This window comes from Anarrhichthys ocellatus, unplaced genomic scaffold (assembly GCF_004355925.1).
Source record: "Anarrhichthys ocellatus isolate YVR2014 unplaced genomic scaffold, GSC_Weel_1.0 scaffold39, whole genome shotgun sequence".
In the NCBI taxonomy this organism is placed as follows: Eukaryota; Metazoa; Chordata; class Actinopteri; order Perciformes; family Anarhichadidae; genus Anarrhichthys; species Anarrhichthys ocellatus.
In genome coordinates this window covers 1,942,196-1,962,142 of record NW_022280069.1, presented here as the reverse complement: position 1 = coordinate 1,962,142, position 19,947 = coordinate 1,942,196, and the positions used below count along the sequence as shown (strand labels likewise).

General features: G+C 42.2%; 1 protein-coding gene across 1 annotated transcript; it reads left to right on the top strand.

Moving 5' to 3' along the window:
- Window positions 1–599: 599 nt before the first annotated feature.
- col28a1b (collagen, type XXVIII, alpha 1b) lies at window positions 600–19,177 on the top strand. Its single transcript, XM_031867368.1, has 35 exons — window positions 600–678; window positions 1,104–1,243; window positions 2,091–2,695; window positions 4,485–4,505; window positions 4,598–4,657; window positions 4,791–4,844; window positions 4,929–4,973; window positions 5,064–5,090; window positions 5,175–5,219; window positions 5,301–5,345; window positions 6,922–6,975; window positions 8,167–8,235; window positions 8,689–8,757; window positions 9,679–9,747; window positions 10,530–10,598; window positions 10,884–10,952; window positions 11,556–11,624; window positions 11,956–12,024; window positions 12,405–12,476; window positions 12,592–12,660; window positions 12,751–12,822; window positions 13,201–13,269; window positions 13,348–13,416; window positions 13,489–13,557; window positions 13,638–13,706; window positions 13,938–14,006; window positions 14,129–14,197; window positions 14,682–14,750; window positions 14,990–15,070; window positions 15,522–15,557; window positions 16,290–16,326; window positions 16,406–16,960; window positions 17,610–17,794; window positions 17,940–18,222; window positions 18,578–19,177. The coding sequence occupies exons 2-35, from the start codon at window positions 1,105–1,107 to the stop codon at window positions 18,748–18,750; spliced, it is 3,624 nt and encodes a 1,207-aa protein (XP_031723228.1). The 5' UTR covers window positions 600–678; window position 1,104; the 3' UTR covers window positions 18,751–19,177.
- Window positions 19,178–19,947: the final 770 nt, after the last annotated feature.

Sequence of the window (19,947 nt, the reverse complement as noted above, 5' to 3'; positions counted from 1 at the left end):
TTTAGTAGATTAATTGAACATATTCTTCTCGGAAGGTAATCAATGTACACAGAGTTGTGCTCGCATTTTACAAGTAGTCTCCTATAAATAAGATTAATTCCTGCACTGTACATGAATCATACATCTGGTTTTCACATTAGTGGGCGAAATTGGAAAAGTAAAATAATCTCATTTGGGAGTTTTACGCACAGCATCCAAACAATCTCCATGTGCAACTTCCCAAAACACAAAGCAAAGACTGTATTAACCCTCCAAATTTATTATCCGAAAAGTGACACAAGTAGACTTTCCACGAGAACTCACTGGACGAAAACAAACCCCAATGCTCCTTTAATATTCTCACAGAGTAGTGTGTCTGCACTATTAGTTTCACTATTATTACTAGTCCGCATTCTACGCTATTCTAATATTCCTGCAGAAAGTTGTTGTGTTCAGTGAACAGCCACAGAGTCAGGAAAAAAATATTCGGTTAGTCGTCAAGCTCTGAAGTGAACCAGCGCTGAAATGTTGGAGCGGGCCCAGAGCCCCCTGGCTACACACACAGCACACCAGCTCATCCGATGGTCCTCAGTTGGATTCAACACGTTTTATAGGACTTCATTACGCGGCGAAATGTCGCTCCAAAGCGCCACAGCCGACTGAACTACAAGCACTGACTGCAGCTAAATGAGATTCTAGGTAAAATAACTTCTTTCTTTGCATGCCTAATACAGTATGCACCCTTAATTTGGTTACTTGTGTCATGGTTACAGTATAAATGACAACTTTAATGCGTGTGTACTACAGCTTAGACAAGTCATTAGTTCATGCATTTACTCTGCATGAACTCAAATACTTTGCAGATTACTTAAAAGTTGCAGCATTTGGAATTTGTTTAGGCTAATAATATTGGATTGGATCTATATTAATTTCATAGTTAAAGCACATTATCAGCGCCAGGAACAGTATGATTGGAACAAATTATGGTAATATTATTATTGTCTGAAACTTTGCACGATAGTAACATTTGAATCCTATGATACTGGCTGCATATGTTGTGCTTTGCACATACAGTATGTTTATGCACTTCATTGCTTTGTCTCGTAAACTGCTTTCTCTGCCAGGATGGAAAAGTCGCTGAGGGGAAACCTGAGGAGAGGAGTGGGGGTCTGCCTTCTGCTGCTGGCTCTCGTACACGAGGCCCCGGGCCAGAGGAGGACAGGATGCAGGAACAACTACAGGATGCATGATGATGGAGGAAACGGTAATCTCTTTATATGAGGTATCCACATGTTGGTGGTGAAGGTCTGACACTGGATCATGTGGGTGTAACAGACTCACGGTAGGAGTTATAACATCCACAGCTTCAGTCACAATGTACAACATTTATAGAGTTTCACAGCACACAGACAAAAACTGAAGGGCTTTTAAGCTTTTTGGGCCAGTGTTTCAACCCACAAATCCAGAGCTTCCGGGTTACGGGGGGGATCATCGTTGGGGGACTGTGGCTCAACAGATATAGACATTAAATCTCCAGCTCTTTCTTGGGAAAGACCCAAATTGCCCCTGATGGTCAGGCCAGCACCTCAGGTTGAATGGTAGCTTGCAAATTGTGAAGCGCTTCGGATAAAAAACACCATATAAAAGCAACCATTTACCATTCGTTATCGAACATTTGATGTGCAGTGTTCTCACTCTTGGGCATGGACTCTTTATAGCTGCCTTTTAGGAAATCCACCATCCATTAGGCCATGTAGGGCCAGGCCAGATGATCAGGTACTCATTGAGAGTAATGCTGGGAAGACAAGCCCTAACTCCAGTGATGAGGTCTCCCTACTTTTGAGAGCAGCTCTGCCTCACAGAACTGTAATAGTCTTTGAGGCCTGAAATGTATTTAATCTAAATAATAAATAATAACTTTCTGTTATTCAACAAGTAATCGTTTGCTGCATGTTGGAACATATCTGTTTATGAACATCACCCTCTTGAGTAGTTAGGTTTGGCTTATCTACTAAAAGGACTGTGGAGCTGCAACCTTCTCCAGACTCTCTTGTCTTCAGTATTGTGAATCTCTGCATTCACCCGAGGTTTCGTTGTCTCTTCTCCCACAGGTCTGACATGTTCACTGGAGGTGGCTTTCATCCTGGACAGCTCCGAGAGTGCAAAGATACTCCTGTTTGAGAAGCAGAAGGCCTTCGTGTTGAGCTTCAGCACCCGCCTCTCTATGCTGCAGGTAGCCGGCCGGACGCTGAAGATGCGACTGGCCGCCCTTCAGTACAGCAGCTCCGTGTCCGTGGAGCACCGGTTCTCGGCCTGGAAAGACCTGGATTCATTTCACAGTCGAGTCAGCACCATGAGCTACATCGGCCACGGCACCTACACCACCTACGCCATCACCAACGCCTCGCAGCTGCTGGTGCAGGAGACGCCGGCGGACAGCGTCAGGGTTGTGGTGCTGATGACTGACGGGGTCGACCATCCCCGCAGCCCCGATGTGATCGCGGCTGCAGCGGAGGCCAAAGGTCACGGCATAAAGTTCTTCACTGTTGGTCTGTCGGGCATCAGTCAGCAGAGTCAGAATAACGCCAAGCTCCGGGCCATTGCCAGCACACCCGCTCAGCAGTTTGAGCTCCGGGCCATCGCCAGCACACCCGCTCAGCAGTTTGTCCAAAGTCTTCTGGATCCTCAGCTGGAGGAGAAGATGCTCAAAGAGATGGTGAGTGCCGGCTTCTAGTGAGATGACCTCAGTTAAAATGGCGCCTGTGTTGACAGGACAGGGACAGGGTGGCATGCCTCAGTGGTATCCCAAAGCAAGAAATGTTGGAATAACTCCAACAGACACATCGGTTTGTGTATTTTGTTTTGTGGATAAAAAAATTAAAATAAACCTTTTTTTATTTAGCATCTTTCAAAACACTGTTACAAAGTGCTCTACGATAAAAACAGAACATATTTTAAATACAAAGAGAATTAAGAGAAATAAACGCCCAAAACTTTTTTTTTAAATCTCATAAAACATAAAGTAAATCACAGAAAAGCAATTCTTGAAAAGTAGGTTTTTAAAAGTGATTGAAAAGATGAGTTTACAGCCCTGACTGCAAAGACCCTATCGCCTTTATGTGAGAATCTGGACCTTGGTGCAACACGGAAAACAACACAAACGGGGATCTCAGGGTGCGGGACATGTGGCAATAAGACATCTGATAGATGACTTGATGTGAGGCCTCTCAGGGCTTTGTACGTAATTAATATCTTAAAAGCAACTTTAAAAGCAACAGGTAGCCAGTGTGAGGAAGCCAGGATTGTTGAAATGTGATCACGTTTCCAAGTCAGACTCAAATCCTAGCAGCAGAGTTTTGGATGATCTAACGTCTGTAAATTATAATTATTTAATCCCCTGCTGTATGTGTAGGAAATTAAATGTTCTCACTTTGGCGACCCCTAGTGGTGGTAGCAAGAAAGACACTGTGGCAGATCATAGATCCAACCCAGGACATAGACTAGAGAATGAATAGTTAAAAACATTGTATGAGCTGCAGCAATCTTCACAGTGATTGTTTAGAACACTGGATCCCGTCCCTGAGGGTTCTTCTGGAGTTTAAGGGGTGTGAGAAAACGTATGGACAGTTCATCAGATCAGATCAGATTATTAAAGTTTAGAATATTATTTAAGATACAAACAGGATAAGGCTCGGTGAAGACAAGCTATATTCACAGAGCTTTCCCTCTCTGCTGAACAGCCTCGTCCTGCATTATTTGCAAATAATTGTTTTACAAAAACTTCCTTCAGTTATTTCTCTCACTATTTGGGTTAATTGTACAGTTTACCAGTTGGTATGTACAGCTATATCCACCTGATATTTAATTTAGTCAGGGGTCGTCCGTTTACTCAACGATAGAAAAGGGGACCCCTAAGAATAAAGGTTGGGAACCACTGAGCTAGAAGATGCTTCAGGGGTTCTGCAGCCTAATCACAGCCAAATGCAGCCATTTCACCTTCTGATTTCACGTGTTTTCTTCCACTTGTTTGGTTGAAGGTGCAAAAAATCCCCCGACATCAACTGCATGTGTTTGTGTGGAATAGAACCGAGCGTTCTTCTCGACCCGCCACACGGTCGAGGAGCACTAATGATAAACTGCACCCCCAGCAGCCGATCACAGTGAGGGCAGCGTGCAGAAGAGGTTTATGTTCTGTCCTCCGTGTCACTGTCCTCTCAGTGACACGGTTGTGTGTGCATGACCGGGGCTTTCCGCCTGCTTTGCATTTTCCACACAAACACACACAGAGAAATGTCAAATGTCTGTCTGAGAGAGATGCATGGCTTGTTCTGCTTTCCAGAAATGTGTGATATCATTCATTCACAACTATAGCTTGCTAAGAAAGAAAAAATAGTGTTGAGGGCCGACAAGAACGTACCAAGATTTCACTGAAAGTAAATAAATTGATCTTTTCTGTGATTGAACGAACTGTCATTGACATTTCTTGTCCCATGTTTTGCATCCAGGGTGCAGTCGCATTGGATGAGGTAAGTCTTTCAATGCAATCCAGTATTTTTTCCTTCTATATTTATCTGGTGTAAATGGTTGGATTGACGTTGTATGTTTGTCTCCGTGTTAGTGTCCACAGGCTCAAGTGTGTTTGTGTGAAAGAGGAGAGAAGGGCCCTCATGGAAGTCCAGTGAGTTCCGTTCAAAAACTATAATCTTCACCAAAATGACAGGATACTCGTTCTGTATTTCTTTATCACAAACGTACGTATCACCGTCTCATCTTTTAGTGTCAGACTAAGACTTAACTATTACTAATTCCAGGGTAGAAAAGGGGACGCAGGCTTCAGAGGGACAGCTGGTCTAAAGGGAGCGAGGGTAAGTCATCTCACAAAGACACAAACTATATTAGTGTCTGATTTTTAATGCAGCTCATTTTAAGTTGTTCTCTGTTTTTTTAAGGGGGAGTCGGGCTTGAACGGTCGACCTGGAAGTGATGGTCCAGAGGTAAAAAAAAATTCAAAAATTCAAAAATCTTTAATTACCAAGTTCTTATCGGATGAAATTCAGATTTTAAAACTGTTTCGCCTTTTCCAGGGTCGTCCAGGTTATAAGGGATACAAGGTGGGTGACGTTTAGCTCCAGCAGCATGCTCATGAGTTGTTTTATTCTCTTCAGTTTAATGACGTCTAATCTTTGGTCTTTTAGGGGGAGAGAGGAGACTGTGGCACTCCGGGGGAGAAGGGTGACACCGTATGAACATTATTAACTACATTATTTCAATCAATACTTCATACTTTGTCTCTCGTACTGAATTTTTGCATCACTTTGCAGGGACCTGAGGGACCGCCAGGCCAGCGAGGAACAAAAGGAGAACAGGTGCAGCGCAGCCAGATGTCTTTTTTTTCTATAAAATAAATGTTAACGACTATGAATCTTGGTTTTAACATTTTAAACCCTAAAAATAGTTTTACAGGCTAATTCTATATATATAGAAAGAAGCGTTTCCTGACTTTCTGCGTCTACTGTTTAGAGATAAAATAAGAACTTTATTTATACCAAGGGAAGCTTGTTGTGTAGCAGTGGCAATACAAATGCTAATTTAATATAAATGAATAAGGTGTAAGTCCAAAATATATACAAAAAGAGCTACCTGCTTATTAAATATGTCTTCAAGATTGCCACTTGATGAATGAGTAGTAGAAGTAGATACAATAAATGTCAGTAAAATATCTTGAATTTAAATAAGTCAGCAATAGTTTTTAGCCATGCCAGCAGCACGGCTACAATGTCGGGCTGTCGGTCCGTGACTTTGGTCCCGATCTCCGAGACTATTGAATGGATAGACATGAAGGTTTACAAGCATTCACGGTCTGCAGAGGATGAATCCTATGCTTTCCCTCTTCTCGCCACCATGAGATTCACATTTGAGGTTTTGAGCGAGTTGTCTCAACAACTTTCATGATGAATTCTAAAAACTTGCATAAACCTTTAACTTTTCATGTAGCGCCATCATCAGGTCAAGATCGTAAAGTGTTTATACCTGCAGAACTACTGACACTCAACAACCTCAGCTTCACCTTTGGTTTGGTGCTAATTAGCACATGTTAGCATGCTATGCAACTAAGAAAAGACAGTGAACATATTGAACATTATACATGTGAACATGTTCTCAGACTCTGAGCCACAAATCTCCAAATTAATAAGAATTAGCACATATTTAATAAGATAATGCCTCATTTGCCTATTTTCAAAATACTTGTGATAATTGTCTTAATGTATAACCTCTGTGGGGATTTCATGGTGATATGTATCAGTTAAATATTTGACCCTATTCACCCCGGGGTCTCCCCTTAAGCAGCCGTTTCATGATTTCATCCTTCATGCTCCTGAACATACGGTTTACTGCCTGCTGTTGATATTGATACACAGACAGACAGTCTGTTCTCTCTCCAATATGAAAAATGGAAGTGGAATTTCTCTCCTTTTCATCTCTGCACTAATGGAATGTGAATATTGGATTATGGGTAATCCTGATACTAATGTGGCTATCCAAAGCAGTGAATCCAGGCTTGCAGGATATTATTCTTCTGCAGGAACAGACTTTGTGTGATGGGATTAGTGCGTGGACCTGGCCGCTCAGCACCACTCTTCCTCCCCTGGTGCTACTGGCACAGTGTCAGTATAACCGTGTTATTTTGTGAGCTTGGCCTGAGAATCGAACGACATGAAAGGCGCGAGTGTTGGTTTTAGTCATTTCAGAGATGGTGGGTTGGTTTTGACCTGCAGCTTGGTCATACAACGTGGGGGCTTCGTTTTAGACTCATACATGATCAAAGTTTGGTCGCAAAATTAAAAGAAATCAGGGGTACAAATAGTAGGTACGGCACAATTATGGGTTTGATTAAAGCAAACTTGAGTGTTGCATTGTGTAAGATTTTTATTTGTTTTGCAGGCTGCAATAGGACCTCCAGGAGACATGGGACCTGAGGGCCCAGCAGGACCTAAAGTAAGTTCTCCCAAAACCTCCATTTAAATGAGTCTTTTCTGCACTGAAAGTTTCCAGCAGCAACAGTTTGGCTGGATTGGCCTCATGTCTGTGCATTAAGTATGGAGCTAGAGCCAGGCAATTCATTTAGCTTAGCTTAGCATAAAGACTGGAAGTAGGGGGAAACAACTAGCCTGGCTCTGTCCAAAGTAAAAAAAAAAACACACACACATTAAAACACCTTGTACCTTGTTTGTTTAGTATGAACACAATCTTTTGGGATGAGAAATTCCATCCATCAACATCCCAAAGACACAGAGCAGTCTGTCTGTACAGTTATGATTATTTGGTCAACTAAAGAATATAGTTATCTAAGATCAATTAGAAATGTGGGGTTATTTTCCCTCTGAATAGTGGAATAGCATTCACATGCAGCGCCCTGCAGACACTTCTCCACACAACATGTGGGGGCAACATAAAAACGACCTTTAAAACCGGTGCCCAGGGTTAATAAGATGCTGATGCCTTCATCACCACAGAGGTTTCCCACAGCTTTTTAACAAAGATGTCTTTATACAGATGAAATGTAACGTGATTTATAGCACTTCCAGGAAACAATTCCAGATATTAATCAAGTTTTACCGAAGGAACACACTGGTCTTTATTTCCTAGATGTCACAAAAGGTTGAAACAAGACGACAGGCCATTTGGCCTCACAGTATAATATGTGATATTTTAAATAGTATTTTCTACCAGATATCAGTAAGATAATACTGTAAATGGCACAAACTTCATTCATTAGTTGCACAGCATCTGTTAAATCTATTTTTCAAGCATTTCAGGAAAGAGGAGAGCACAGATTATTTAAATTTAACTAAGAAGATAGAAAGAAATATTGCAGAGAATGTTGCAGTGACTTCTGTAAAAAGCTGTTAACATTTATATATTGGCATTAATTAGGGATGAAAATAGGTTGTACTTGGTGGTTATTTTGCGTAGAAAAGATTGCACTGATATTAGTGAATTATCAAAGCGACCTGCAGGAATGAAGACTTGTTTTAATTAATCTTAAAAAACAACAACACATTACATGTTAGTGCATAAAGAGGGACTACATAGACACTATTTCTCATTTAATTTAACATCTTTTTTTTCAGTGTTGAACTGCCATCACATGACATACAAACCTCTGAACTTGTTTACTTGCTGCAGGGGGACAGAGGACCCAACGGTGCTTCTGGACCACCGGGGGACATTGGTATCAGGTTCCCAGGAGCCAAGGTAACTCTTTTATACTAACAAAAAAAAACAGTCATATAATCTTCCTAAAATGTGCCTAAATGTATTCTCAAGGTACTGATTTGTGATGTACATCATATTTTGTCAATAATACAGACAAGTATAATTACTTAAAGAGTAACTAAAACCCCTTTCAGCTGAAAAACAATTAGTATTTAAATGTGTTATTCAGGTCCTAATCTTTTTTAATCTGTTACAGTATCACATTAGTATCATTTCGCTGTGAATAACCACACCTGTCCCGCTCAGTTACAGAACATTGTAGGAAGAAGATTGTTTGATAAGATAGCCCCTTTAATCAAGTTATTTTCTCTGATAGTGAGAAACTAACGAACCCCTTCCAGAGATAGAATAAATATTAGAACTCTCTAAGGAGTTACTGGAAAATGTTGGAAGGTGTTAAAGTGTTTGAATGGTGCTGTTCGATGCTTACAGGGTGAAAAAGGCATCCAGGGAAGATCCGGTCCCACAGGTCCTGTTGGTATAGGAGAACCAGGACTACCAGTGAGTGTGAAAACATGTTCTTGTCTTGTATTAATGCATCAAGGTCTTGAGTGGTGGCAGAAGTACTCATGTCTTTACATATCTGTGAAAATACTCTCAAATACAAGTAAAAGTCTTGCATTCAAAATGTTAAGTAAAAGAGCTGAAGTATTACCTCCTAAATTAACTTAAAGTATCAAAAGTAAAAGTACTTGCAGAACATCCCCTCTGAGAATGTTAATAATTGGATTATTATTATTGATGCATTGACACATTTGCAGGATTTTATTATCACAGCTAGTTGAGGTGGAGCTCATTATTCACTACAGTATACACTGCTGGATAGTTTATATGCATAACATTATATCTATATAGTAGCTATTACACCTAGAGCAACGTATCGTTCTTTATACGGTGAGAATATGTATTGTATGTAAAATCATCATTCTGCAAACTAGTAACTGTAGTTTTTAAATATATATAGTGGTGGAAAAAGTACAAGTGGAGTAGATTTATAAAGTAGCAGAAAATAGAATTACTCAAGTAAAATACCTCAAAATTGTACTTAAGTACAATACTTTTTAGGGATAAAGATGAGAAACCTTTTGAGTGGGGTGAGCAGTGAGTGGGAATCCAGAGAAAGCTGAATCCCATATGCAAGATGATTTTTCCATCTGTTTTCCTTTGTTTTTATGCATCATATAATACCGGCCAAGTTGTCAAACATGAGCATGTTCACTTTACTCCCGTCCCATTCCAGGATTCCAGGGAATTGAAGTTTTGAAGAGTTTTCACAGCGCTGCTGCCACCTGCAGCACACAACATGCAATGTTGCACCTTTATTCCGTCTTATGTAGAACCACGTCGTCTTATAGCTGCCTCTTTACTATTTCATGTCTTCACGTGTGCAGACTTTTATTACAAGTCTTTTGTTTGATCCAGAGTCCCCCAGGATCACCAGGAGTGCAAGGAGTCCCCGGACCACCTGGAGAGGGGTTTCCAGGGCCGAAGGTGGGTCAAGTTTTAAACCCCGTGTCGGCTAAAGGAGGTGGCTCTCAATACTGTGCGACAGTTAATTAAGAATATATTGATCTTGAACTTGTCATACTTATTAGTTGCTGCAATTTGAAGAACAAAACTCAAACAAAAATAAGTTATACTTTGTTTATTGTGACCGTTGTGCGTCACGACCCGAAGGCAAATCCCTTGTATGTGAAAACCTCCGTGGCAAATAATCTAATTCTGATTCTAAACAAATGTAAAAGGTTATAGTCAGTACTTATTGTTATAAATATACAATGCTTTCCATGGGTCCTGCAATTATCCTTGTTTTCCATAATGTTTTACAGTGTTGTTATCGTATCATTGTTTGTATTGTTGTGTATGTGTGTTGTATGTATTTGTATGAAGGCCCTGCAGACTAGCTCAGGCTATGTGTCATCGGTCCATGTTATGTACTCGTCCCTGTTAAAATGAATATTACATCAATATTTACTTAAAGAAGAAGGGTTGAAATACACAGAGCAGAAGTCTGGAGCCGCTTGCTTATACAGCTGACACAAAAGCGTAGCTCCAAGGTGCGGAGTTATCTGATAATATTCACTGCAGGTGCAAAAAGCAGACTGATCACAAGCAGAACATGTTTCACTGATTGCTACAAATCATTGTGTGTTTACTCAGGAATGTACATCACTGGCCTTCACAAAACTTCACATGTGAAACATGCTGCACGTGTGTGACGCTTCTGCGTGATGACGTCCAAAGTGCGTCTCTCTTTGCACCTTTTGTTTCAGGGCGATCGAGGGTACGAAGGTCCCAGAGGCAATCGAGGACTTACTGGTGCTGGGGTCAAAGGTGACCAGGTAAATTAAACTCAAAATGTATACATATCTAACAGGGGTGGAAGGTATAAAAAGGTATTCATTTGAATCATGTGTTTTCTGCAAATCACAATAGATGACAATAAAAATGATACCGTGATATAACTCCGAGGTCATACCGCTCAGCCTTATTATCTTAGATGTTTACTCAACCTGAGGAAACTGTCTGCTGATACCACAACCTTCACTAGTAATCACCCACGTCTCATGTACTCTGATACAGAGGTGGCTCTTTGATTTCTGTGATCGCCGTATTTCTTTATTCAGGGAGGTCACGGGCCGCCTGGCTCTCCTGGTCCAGTCGGTGCTCCTGGTTCAGGACTTCAAGGGGAAAAGGTAAAAGCTGCATTAATCACTGATGCAGGTGCTGACTGACTGGGAAGTTACTCAGTACATTTACTCAAAGACTGTACATGTGCTTGTACAGTCTTTTCTTTTCATGCCATCTTCTAATTCTACATTTCACAGGAACATATCGCACTTCCTACTTCACTACAATTATTTCACAGCTTTAGTTACGAGTTACTTGCCTATAAAACATTGTGTAAGCTTATAAAATATGATGTTTTGTTATAAGTTACATTGCACCACTGCCAACAGCACAAAATAGTTTAAATGAGCACAACCTTAAACTACAGCAGTACAATGCAGCATAAGCATGAATGTAGCAGTATTATTAATCCAGAAACTTCATAAATAACAGTAAAACACTATCAATACTTTTACTTCTGATACTTTAAGTACATTTTGCTGATAATTCTTACATGCTTTTACTTAAGTAATGTTTTGAATGCAGTATTTTTACAGGGTTCTTTAAGTACTTTTACTGAAGTAAAGGATCTGAATACTTTCTGAATAACCAAACTTAACGTACAGAAAGTTTTTCAGCGTGTCAAACCTGCTGACCTCATTCTGATTGATGCGTTTTCTGTCGTTTAGGGGGATCAAGGCCCAGTTGGTGCTGCAGGCCCCAGAGGAGCTCAAGGTATTGGAATAACAGGACCAAAGGTAAGAAGATAACTAACAGGATGTTTGCCTCAGAGACACCAAGTCAGATCATAATTATGATTGACAGTCGGCTGATTCTCCGTCTGATTGCATCTAAATTATTTTGCATATTTCATCACACTAATACGCCTGAGAAACACAGCTGGCCTGTCAATCAAATCCCCGGGAGTCTGAATCGGTCTCATAACTGAGAGGCTGCTATTGCTGGATTTATGATCTGAGACGTGTTTATTTCACATTTAGCCGTGGATCATTGAAAGTGAATTGTTTATTTGCTCTGTCCTATAGAGTCCACAGAATATCTCGCTCACTGTGTGAATGTTGTTTTCAGGGGATCCAGGGCCTCACAGGTGAGCCCGGACTGACCGGTGAGAGAGGTGTCGGAGAGCCAGGACCTAAAGTGAGTCCTCTAAACACTACGGCACTATTCACTCATCACTCTGCAGTAGAGTTCCCTTTAAATGAAATACGCTTATTTACTTTCTGGCCAAGAGTTAGACGAGGAGATTGATACCACTTTCATGTCTGTGTGCTGAGTGTGAAGCTAGTTAGCTTAGCAACACATAAATACTAAGCTGCTGGTAGGTGTATTTATTTATTTTTCTTACATTTGAGAAACCCTGGCTAGCTTTTCCCCCTACTTCCAGTCTTTATGCTAAGCTAAGCAGTAGAGAGTAGAGATCCTCAGCTGAGCAAACGTCTGAAATTGCAGATCACACACTTTAGCTCCGTTGCAGTTCAGTGGTTTACTTCACTCTCTGATGAACTGTCCTCTCTCAGGGCGACCCGGGCTCCGAGGGGTTAACAGGTATACCAGGTGAGCGAGGAGAGGATGGGGCCTCGGGACAAAAGGTAACTTCATAACCTGAACCTTGTTTTCTCCTTTTTTCATATATATATGAATATAAAATGTATTAATATGTCTTACCAGTCTGCTGCTTCATTGACTGTTTTCAAATGACGGCAGGGTGACGTTGGGTTACCGGGGCCCAGAGGACCTGACGGTGCTCCTGGTAAAGGCACACCTGGAGGAAAGGTAACAGACATCCTCATATGAGCTATGAAATGATCATCTGAACAGATTATTTAGAGGAATATGAGCGACAGTGTTGTGTTACTTTGGCAGGGGGACAGAGGGGACAGGGGAACCAGAGGACAACCAGGTGCAGTCGGTCCTGTGGGGCCGATGGGGTCAAAGGTCAGTAGATTCATCACAGTAAAGTGTTATTAACTTGGAATAATGCTGCCACATTTCTAGATCTTAGAATGAAGTTGTGAGCGAAACGTTGTCACATCTGATAGAAGTGCAGTGCAGGAGAGTAGCGAAGTACATTTACTCAAGTACTGTACTACGATTTTGAGGTACTTGTACTTGAGTATTTTAATTTTACGTTACTTTTTAGTCCATATTTATTTCACGAATGTATTTACTACTGTAGTTATTTTGCATTTGATTCAGATTATTAATACAAAATATTATCAACAATACAATGTTCCATACAATGAAACTGCAGATGTCTGAGTTCTGCCCTGTCGCCTCGTCTATTATTAGTCTGATAAGTGTTTGTATTTTCAGGGGGAACCAGGAAATATGGGTCCACCAGGTGCAACTGGACCACCAGCGAGGGGTGTAGCTGGTGCCAAGGTACAGTGAGCCCATGTGGTGCAAACAAACAGCTGCTGTAACTCTCAACAGCAACAACTGATCTACTCCTTTTGTCAGGGAGAACTGGGCCTACCGGGTCCAGCTGGAGCTGTAGGAGAGCCGGGGACGGGTTTAACTGGACCCAAGGTGAGTTACAGTTTACTCCTCACTGATCCCATGAAAGGTACAGGTATAATAGAGGCATGTTTTGGTTTTAAGGGGGACAGAGGGTCTGCAGGGCCTCCTGGGACACCTGGACTTAAAGGTGATGGTTACCCCGGCTCTACAGTGAGTATGAACCTACACCACAGCCCCCTTTATCTCTTTACACCCCGCACTATGTAATCCTCTCACGACGTCTTTCTTAGGGACTTCCGGGGCCTCCTGGTCTGAAGGGAGAGACCGGATCAGATGACGTCGGTTTACCTGGAACAAAGGTGAAAGTTCACCTAAAGAAAAACCACAGAAATAGAATAGGAGTAGAACTGACATTTAACGGTTATCCATGGTTATTTGACCGGTACGAAAGAAACTGGTGATTGTCGTTCGTTGTTATGGGGAGAACACACGTCAGTGAGGCTGTAAAGTAGTTAGCTAGGTAGCTTGTCCTTCTCCGGAGCATTGGGCAGTCAGGATGAGGTATAATTTACAATCTGCTTCCTGTTCAGGGAGACAGAGGCTTGCCTGGACCTCCTGGACCTGCTGGGCCAGCTGGAGTTGGCCTAATTGGTCCAAAGGTAATCTGTCCTGATCTAAACAACGACTTATACGTGATTGTTTTTAAAACTAGAACTAAATTGCCTTTTACAAATTCATTTTGGTATCCAGAGAGACTTCAGGAAGTTGTCTTTCCCTGCAGGGTTCACTTGGCCAAAGGGGAGCACCTGGTGCACAAGGGTCACCTGGAGAAGGCATTCAAGGACAAAAGGTAACGTTGTACGATGTCAGTAGCTGCAGTTCATAACCAGCTGTATTAGGTGGTTTATGAAGGGAAATTGTCCCGTGACCGGACTCACTGGAGGGACATTAATCTACTTTTGTGAAGCAGTAAAAGCATTTCCTTTCCTGTCAAATTCTTGCTGAACAATAAACTAAAATATAAGAGGGGAAAACAGATTCAGCATGAAGACAAATGTGCTTAAAGTGACTTGGAATGAAATGGTAAAATGTGATAAAGCTCTTATTTCAGTCAGCTGCTGAACTAGACAATACAATCTGAGCACAGTGTTATTTCAACAATGACAAGACAGCATTTAACAACTCAACTACTTCATATCTTCTGAATCTCATAATGGCTAAAACTCATGTTGTGTGTTTTTTTAACATTAACAAAATAGTTTAGAGTCCCAGGCACATGTGCTGACATCATCCATCGTGTTGTCTTTGACATGGACTGTGCTCCGTGTTTCCAGGGGGAGACTGGATTTCAGGGGATCCTCGGCCCCAGAGGTCCTCCAGGACAAGGTCTGCATGGGGACAAGGTAACGATATAATGTCCGCAGAGTGAACCTGTATTAAATATGAAGTTATGGTAAAACTAGCAAAAATTAAAAATATGCAATTATGTCAGTGGCTTCCAGCAAAAGAGGAGAATAACTTTAGCACAAACTGCATTCAACATGCCTATATTAACCTATTATTAATCAACGGTAATGGCAGCAGTACAGGTATGTGCATATCTACGATCTGATTTAAGATGGCCGTTTCTTTCCTCTTGCAGGGGGATCGAGGGTTCAGAGGTGAAAAAGGCAAAAGTGGAGACAAAGGACAACTAGGAGAGGCCGGAGCCATCGGACCTTTGGTACTTTAGTGTTTTTGTAATGAAAATTGCATTTTTAACCCTTTTATATCACGTCCCCCGTAATATTGTGCAGTTATTTAACAATACATGCACAAAAATACACTCAAAATACTTTTTGTATTTGTAGAACTAAATATAACGTGTGCTTACGCAAGCTAGAACCAATCGATTTCAACCAGTAATATCATGACATCCATCCATCAATCAACTTTGTGTGGAGCCTCAGTCCTCTGTAGCTCCGTATCCACTACTTTCTAACTCCACCCTCTTTTTAGCGGTCCAATCAAATGCGAAGGATTTGATTTAAATCCCTCTTCTAACTGTACACCACTAAAATATTTAGTTTCCTCTGGGAATATTCACAGTACAGAAGCTAAAGACGCCAACTTCTCTCAAGCGAATCTCTCGATATGTGAACAGCTAATAAATGATGATCTGTTTCAAATCACAGGGTAGACTGGGACAAAAGGGAGAGCCGGGACTTACAGTAAGTATAGTGCATCACTCGTAACACTGACGATCATGCAGAGCAGTCAACAATATTGAGACGTTGGTGTGTTTTTCATTATTAAGGTTTAAATGCTGTCTTTCAGCTTTAATTTAAAGATCAGATGAACAGTGCAGGAGTTTTTGCCCTTTTTATAGATAGTCCCCCACTTTAGGGGAAATGGTAATTATTCTGACCATTCTAGTCACACTTTCAGGTTTAAAGGTGTTTGATGGTGCGGTGGCAGGGCTCAGCATTAGAGATGTAGAGGTTGAGGGACTAGAGCAGCTCTAGTAGAGCTGCTGCTCCTTCACGTCAAAACGGGCCAGTTGAGGGAATCTGATCAGGATGCCTCATAGACGAGAGGTTATCCGGGTACGTCCAACCGGCAGGAGATCCAGGGGTAGACAGAGTTCATGCTGGAGGGATAATTTATCTCACCTGGCTTGGGAAAGCCTGGAGATCCCCCAGGAGGAGCTGGAAAATGTTGCCGGTGAGAGAGCGGGACTACTTAGCTAACCCTGCTGCACGGCCTTGAATAAGCATCAGAAAATGGATGCTTATTCCTACTATATCCTAACATTGAAAGAAAGATCCTAGCATGCTCCAACGGTTTTGGATTTAAACGCCCTCAAATTAAAGCTAGAGCTTTGTCTTAATCACAGATTCATTTTCTTTACTGTAACTCAGTGACAAATCAGTTTGCAGTAAAAGCTGTGCTGTCTTTCACAGAGGGAAGAAATCATCACAATAGTGAGATCCATATGCAGTAAGTAATCAGAAACTCACTTTGTGTTTTATTGTTATGTACATTCTCTTGTCTATAACCTGTCGCTGGGTTTTATGAGGTTGTGGAGTGACCTGCCGCCAAACCCCCTTGGAGTTGGTTTTTGTGATCGACAGCTCCGAGAGCGTCGGCCCGGACAACTTCAACAGGATCAAAGACTTTGTAAACGCCCTGATCGACCGAGCCTCGGTCAGCCGGGACACCACGCGGGTGGGTGTTGTGCTTTACAGCCACATCAACATGGTGGTGGTCAGCCTCAGACAGGAAGCCACCCGCGACGAGATCAAGTCTGCGGTGCGCTCCATGACCTACCTGGGCGAGGGCACGTTCACGGGCAGCGCCATCCAACAGGCCAACCAGGTGTTCAAGGGGGCGCGGGCAGGTGTGAGGAAGGTGGCCGTCGTCTTCACGGACGGGCAGGCCGATAAAAGAGACGCGGTCAGTCTGGAGAGCGCGATGTCAGAAGCTCGGGGAAGTGACATCGAGACGTTTGTGATCGGCGTGGTGAACGAGAGCGATCCTCTGTATGAGGAGTTCAAGAAGGAGCTCAGTCTCATGGCGTCTGACCCCGACAGCGACCACGTGTTCCAGATCGAGGAATTCAAAGCACTTCCCGGTGAGCCATTCATCATGATCCCATCAGAACCATACAAGCAATTTATTTTAAGTTTAGGAAAATTTTATGAAAATCCCCAGTTTCGTCAACATAAACACAGTAATGCCGTCTTGACGGATTTTACTTTTGGACTCGGAGTTATTGAAAATGTTTGGATCAAACAAGTCGGAAAGAATACTATGCAGCCATAACTGAAGTCTTATTCTACAAATAGTATAAAGTATAAAACTAATAATATAATATAACACAAATCCTCGCTTGGTTAAATTAAGGTTAAAAAATGTTTTATTTATCGGACACAAATACCGTCTTTTAACAGACTATGTAGCTCACTATTTTTGAGTGAGGACAACAACAAAAAAGTTTTAAAATAGTTTAAGATACAGACTTTTGTATAAATTATCCAGAAAGTGTGTCATTATGATTTTAGTTCATTTGGAAATCTTATTTGGACAACCTCAGAGCAGACAAATCCTGGAGCACCCCTGAGGGGGGCCCGGACCCCAGGTCGGGAACCGCTGTTCTAGAACATCTACTGCCATGGTGCTCATGAGCAAGACAACCCAAACTGCTTCCATTCAAACTGTGGCTGTACAGGTATATACTGTAGTAACTGCATATTTACTGTTTTGGTCTTCTCACGTTGCAGCTCTGGAGGGGAAACTGCTAAGTCGTATCTGCGAGGACGGAGCGAGACGTTTGTTCAGCTCCGTCCCGAGCTCCAGACTGTCTCCAGGAACCCCAGAGGTCTCCGGTAACGTTCGAAAGCTTCCGTACAGGACCGATACCGACACCCCCACCTTCACAGGGGACTTCAGGAGGGTTCAGATGTTGGTGAGAAGAACAAACCAGTCATTTCTTTACCTCCTTTTGGGAACTTACGCTGTGTTACAAGAGTTTAACGTATCACTGGTTATATCGATCTTACCTGGATAAATAAAAGGTACAGTAGACTTAAACAGTCTGTGCTCTGTTACAGCCCGGCCCTCCAGCGTCGCAACCCGCCAGAGAACCCATCACTCCACCGAGACCCGAGACTGACGACAGAATCGACTCAGAGACTCCCAGATTCCCATACTTCGACAGGGAGCCCTTCAGACCGGTCACAGAGCTCCTCCCACGGTTTGACACGAAGGACAACAACCACCACGTGGTGATGACGGGAACAGTCGGGCCCGCGAGTCCCACTCCGAGGGCCCCGTCTGAGGAGAAGACACAGCCGCCGACGCCTCCTCCACTGCTGCCTTCTGACACCTACGCAGGTAGGTAACCGCTGAAGAGATTGTTGGATGGAGAAATTATTGGTTTAAATGTTAAATGTCTCAATTCAGGGGAAAAAAAACAAGCACTGAATATGTTCTAATGGACCTCCATGATATTTGGTGCACACATTCATGTTCCCATCAGGATGAACTGTAATAACTTTGGTAATCCCGACTTCTCCTGTAGCATCATAATCAGGTCGAAATTTTAGTTTTTCCTGATACCTGTGGAACTAATGACAATTCCATCACTCTTAGTTATACTTTGTATTTAGTGAAAATTAACACGCTAAACTGGCCGGAGACTTCTTAGTCTTCTTAAAATGTAACACTTCTTGTTTTTTGTCGTCTCCAGCGGAGCGCTGCATCCAGGTGCTGGATCTAGGACCGTGCCGGGACTACGTGGTGAAGTGGTACTACGACGCCACAGCGAATTCCTGCGCTCAGTTCTGGTTCGGAGGCTGTCAGGGAAACAACAACCAGTTTGAGACCGAGAGGAGCTGCAGAGAAACATGCGCGAAGGTCTAACACGCACATGGACCCTTCAGTCACGAACAAAACATTCTGCTGCGACTTTGCCATGATGTTCACCTCAACATCAGCGCATTGGTGCTTCGACACGGATAGGGAAAATAAACAGCTAATGTTATATAACGGGCATCATTGCACCAAAATTGTTCAGTGGGCCAAGTACTATTAATATGTTTTATTCCTGTTGGCCAGAGGGATTTGTGTATTAATATTGTGAACCAAACTAAGCTAAAGCAGAGAAAATGATGCCTGTGATGTTACTCACACACTGTGGAAAAGTTCCTTTAAGAAATAAAACGAACTTTGTAACCACTAACCTTTAAGAAAAAGTAACCCTTTTGTATGATGCAATGATGTATTTTTTTTACTTAATGTCTTAAGTTTTTTTTATGTTTTGTAATACTGTGAAATGTCATTAAAGGAAAACAACTACGCAAACAAATGTCATGCATTAGAGGTTGAATGTCATTATTGTACGGAGCAGAAACCATCTCGCGAACGGATCACTGAAATCAAATCAAGCCAGGTGCCAGTGTGTGTGTGTGTGTGTGAGAAATACCTGGTGGTAATCGGCAACCTGTTACGTCATTTAGGCAGAAAATTGTCTCTCGCACTTTTCATATTTGTGAATACATGTTTTGAGGCTTTCAGTTGGTCCTTCCTTAATTCGTAGCCCCCTACATTTGACTGCATCTTGCACAGTAACAAAATCTTCCCCCGGACAGACGTATAAACACCACGATGTCACACACACACACACACAGACTCACAAGGTGAAAACAATACACACTGTCCCCGCTGGTAATGAATAGCTGGTATTGTAGTGACTATTGTAGTGGCCCATCCTCACTGCACAAATGTCTAAAACAAAGAAAAGAATAAAATACCAGCGAGAAGCACATCTTCTGTTGTTGAAGTTAAGAGGAATCACCTCCCATAAGAAGGAAGATGACTCACTGAGAAACACTTTCTCCACTTCAAAGCTTTAAGCTGGACGTGATTACATGTAATTAGTGAGGAGAGGCCGCGGCTCTCAGAACAATGCATCTCCAGCTTGAGGCAGTGCCTAATTTGCTGCAAAGCTTCTTCTTGTTGATTTCAGGGTAACCTCTTGAGAACAATGCAAACGGTTGGTCGTGCTGGGCGTTCGAGCGTGGCAGCTGATACTTTATCCATCTGCACTGTTTTTATCAT

Bases quoted from the DNA above. Each gene is read 5' to 3' on its own strand.
- col28a1b (XM_031867368.1), top strand. From the start codon at position 1,105: ATGGAAAAGTCGCTGAGGGGAAACCTGAGGAGAGGAGTGGGGGTCTGC. The intron at 5,346-6,921 runs GTGCAGCGCAGC...TTTGTTTTGCAG, and splicing joins GAGGAACAAAAGGAGAACAG to GCTGCAATAGGACCTCCAGG. The intron at 8,758-9,678 runs GTGAGTGTGAAA...TGTTTGATCCAG, and splicing joins TAGGAGAACCAGGACTACCA to AGTCCCCCAGGATCACCAGG.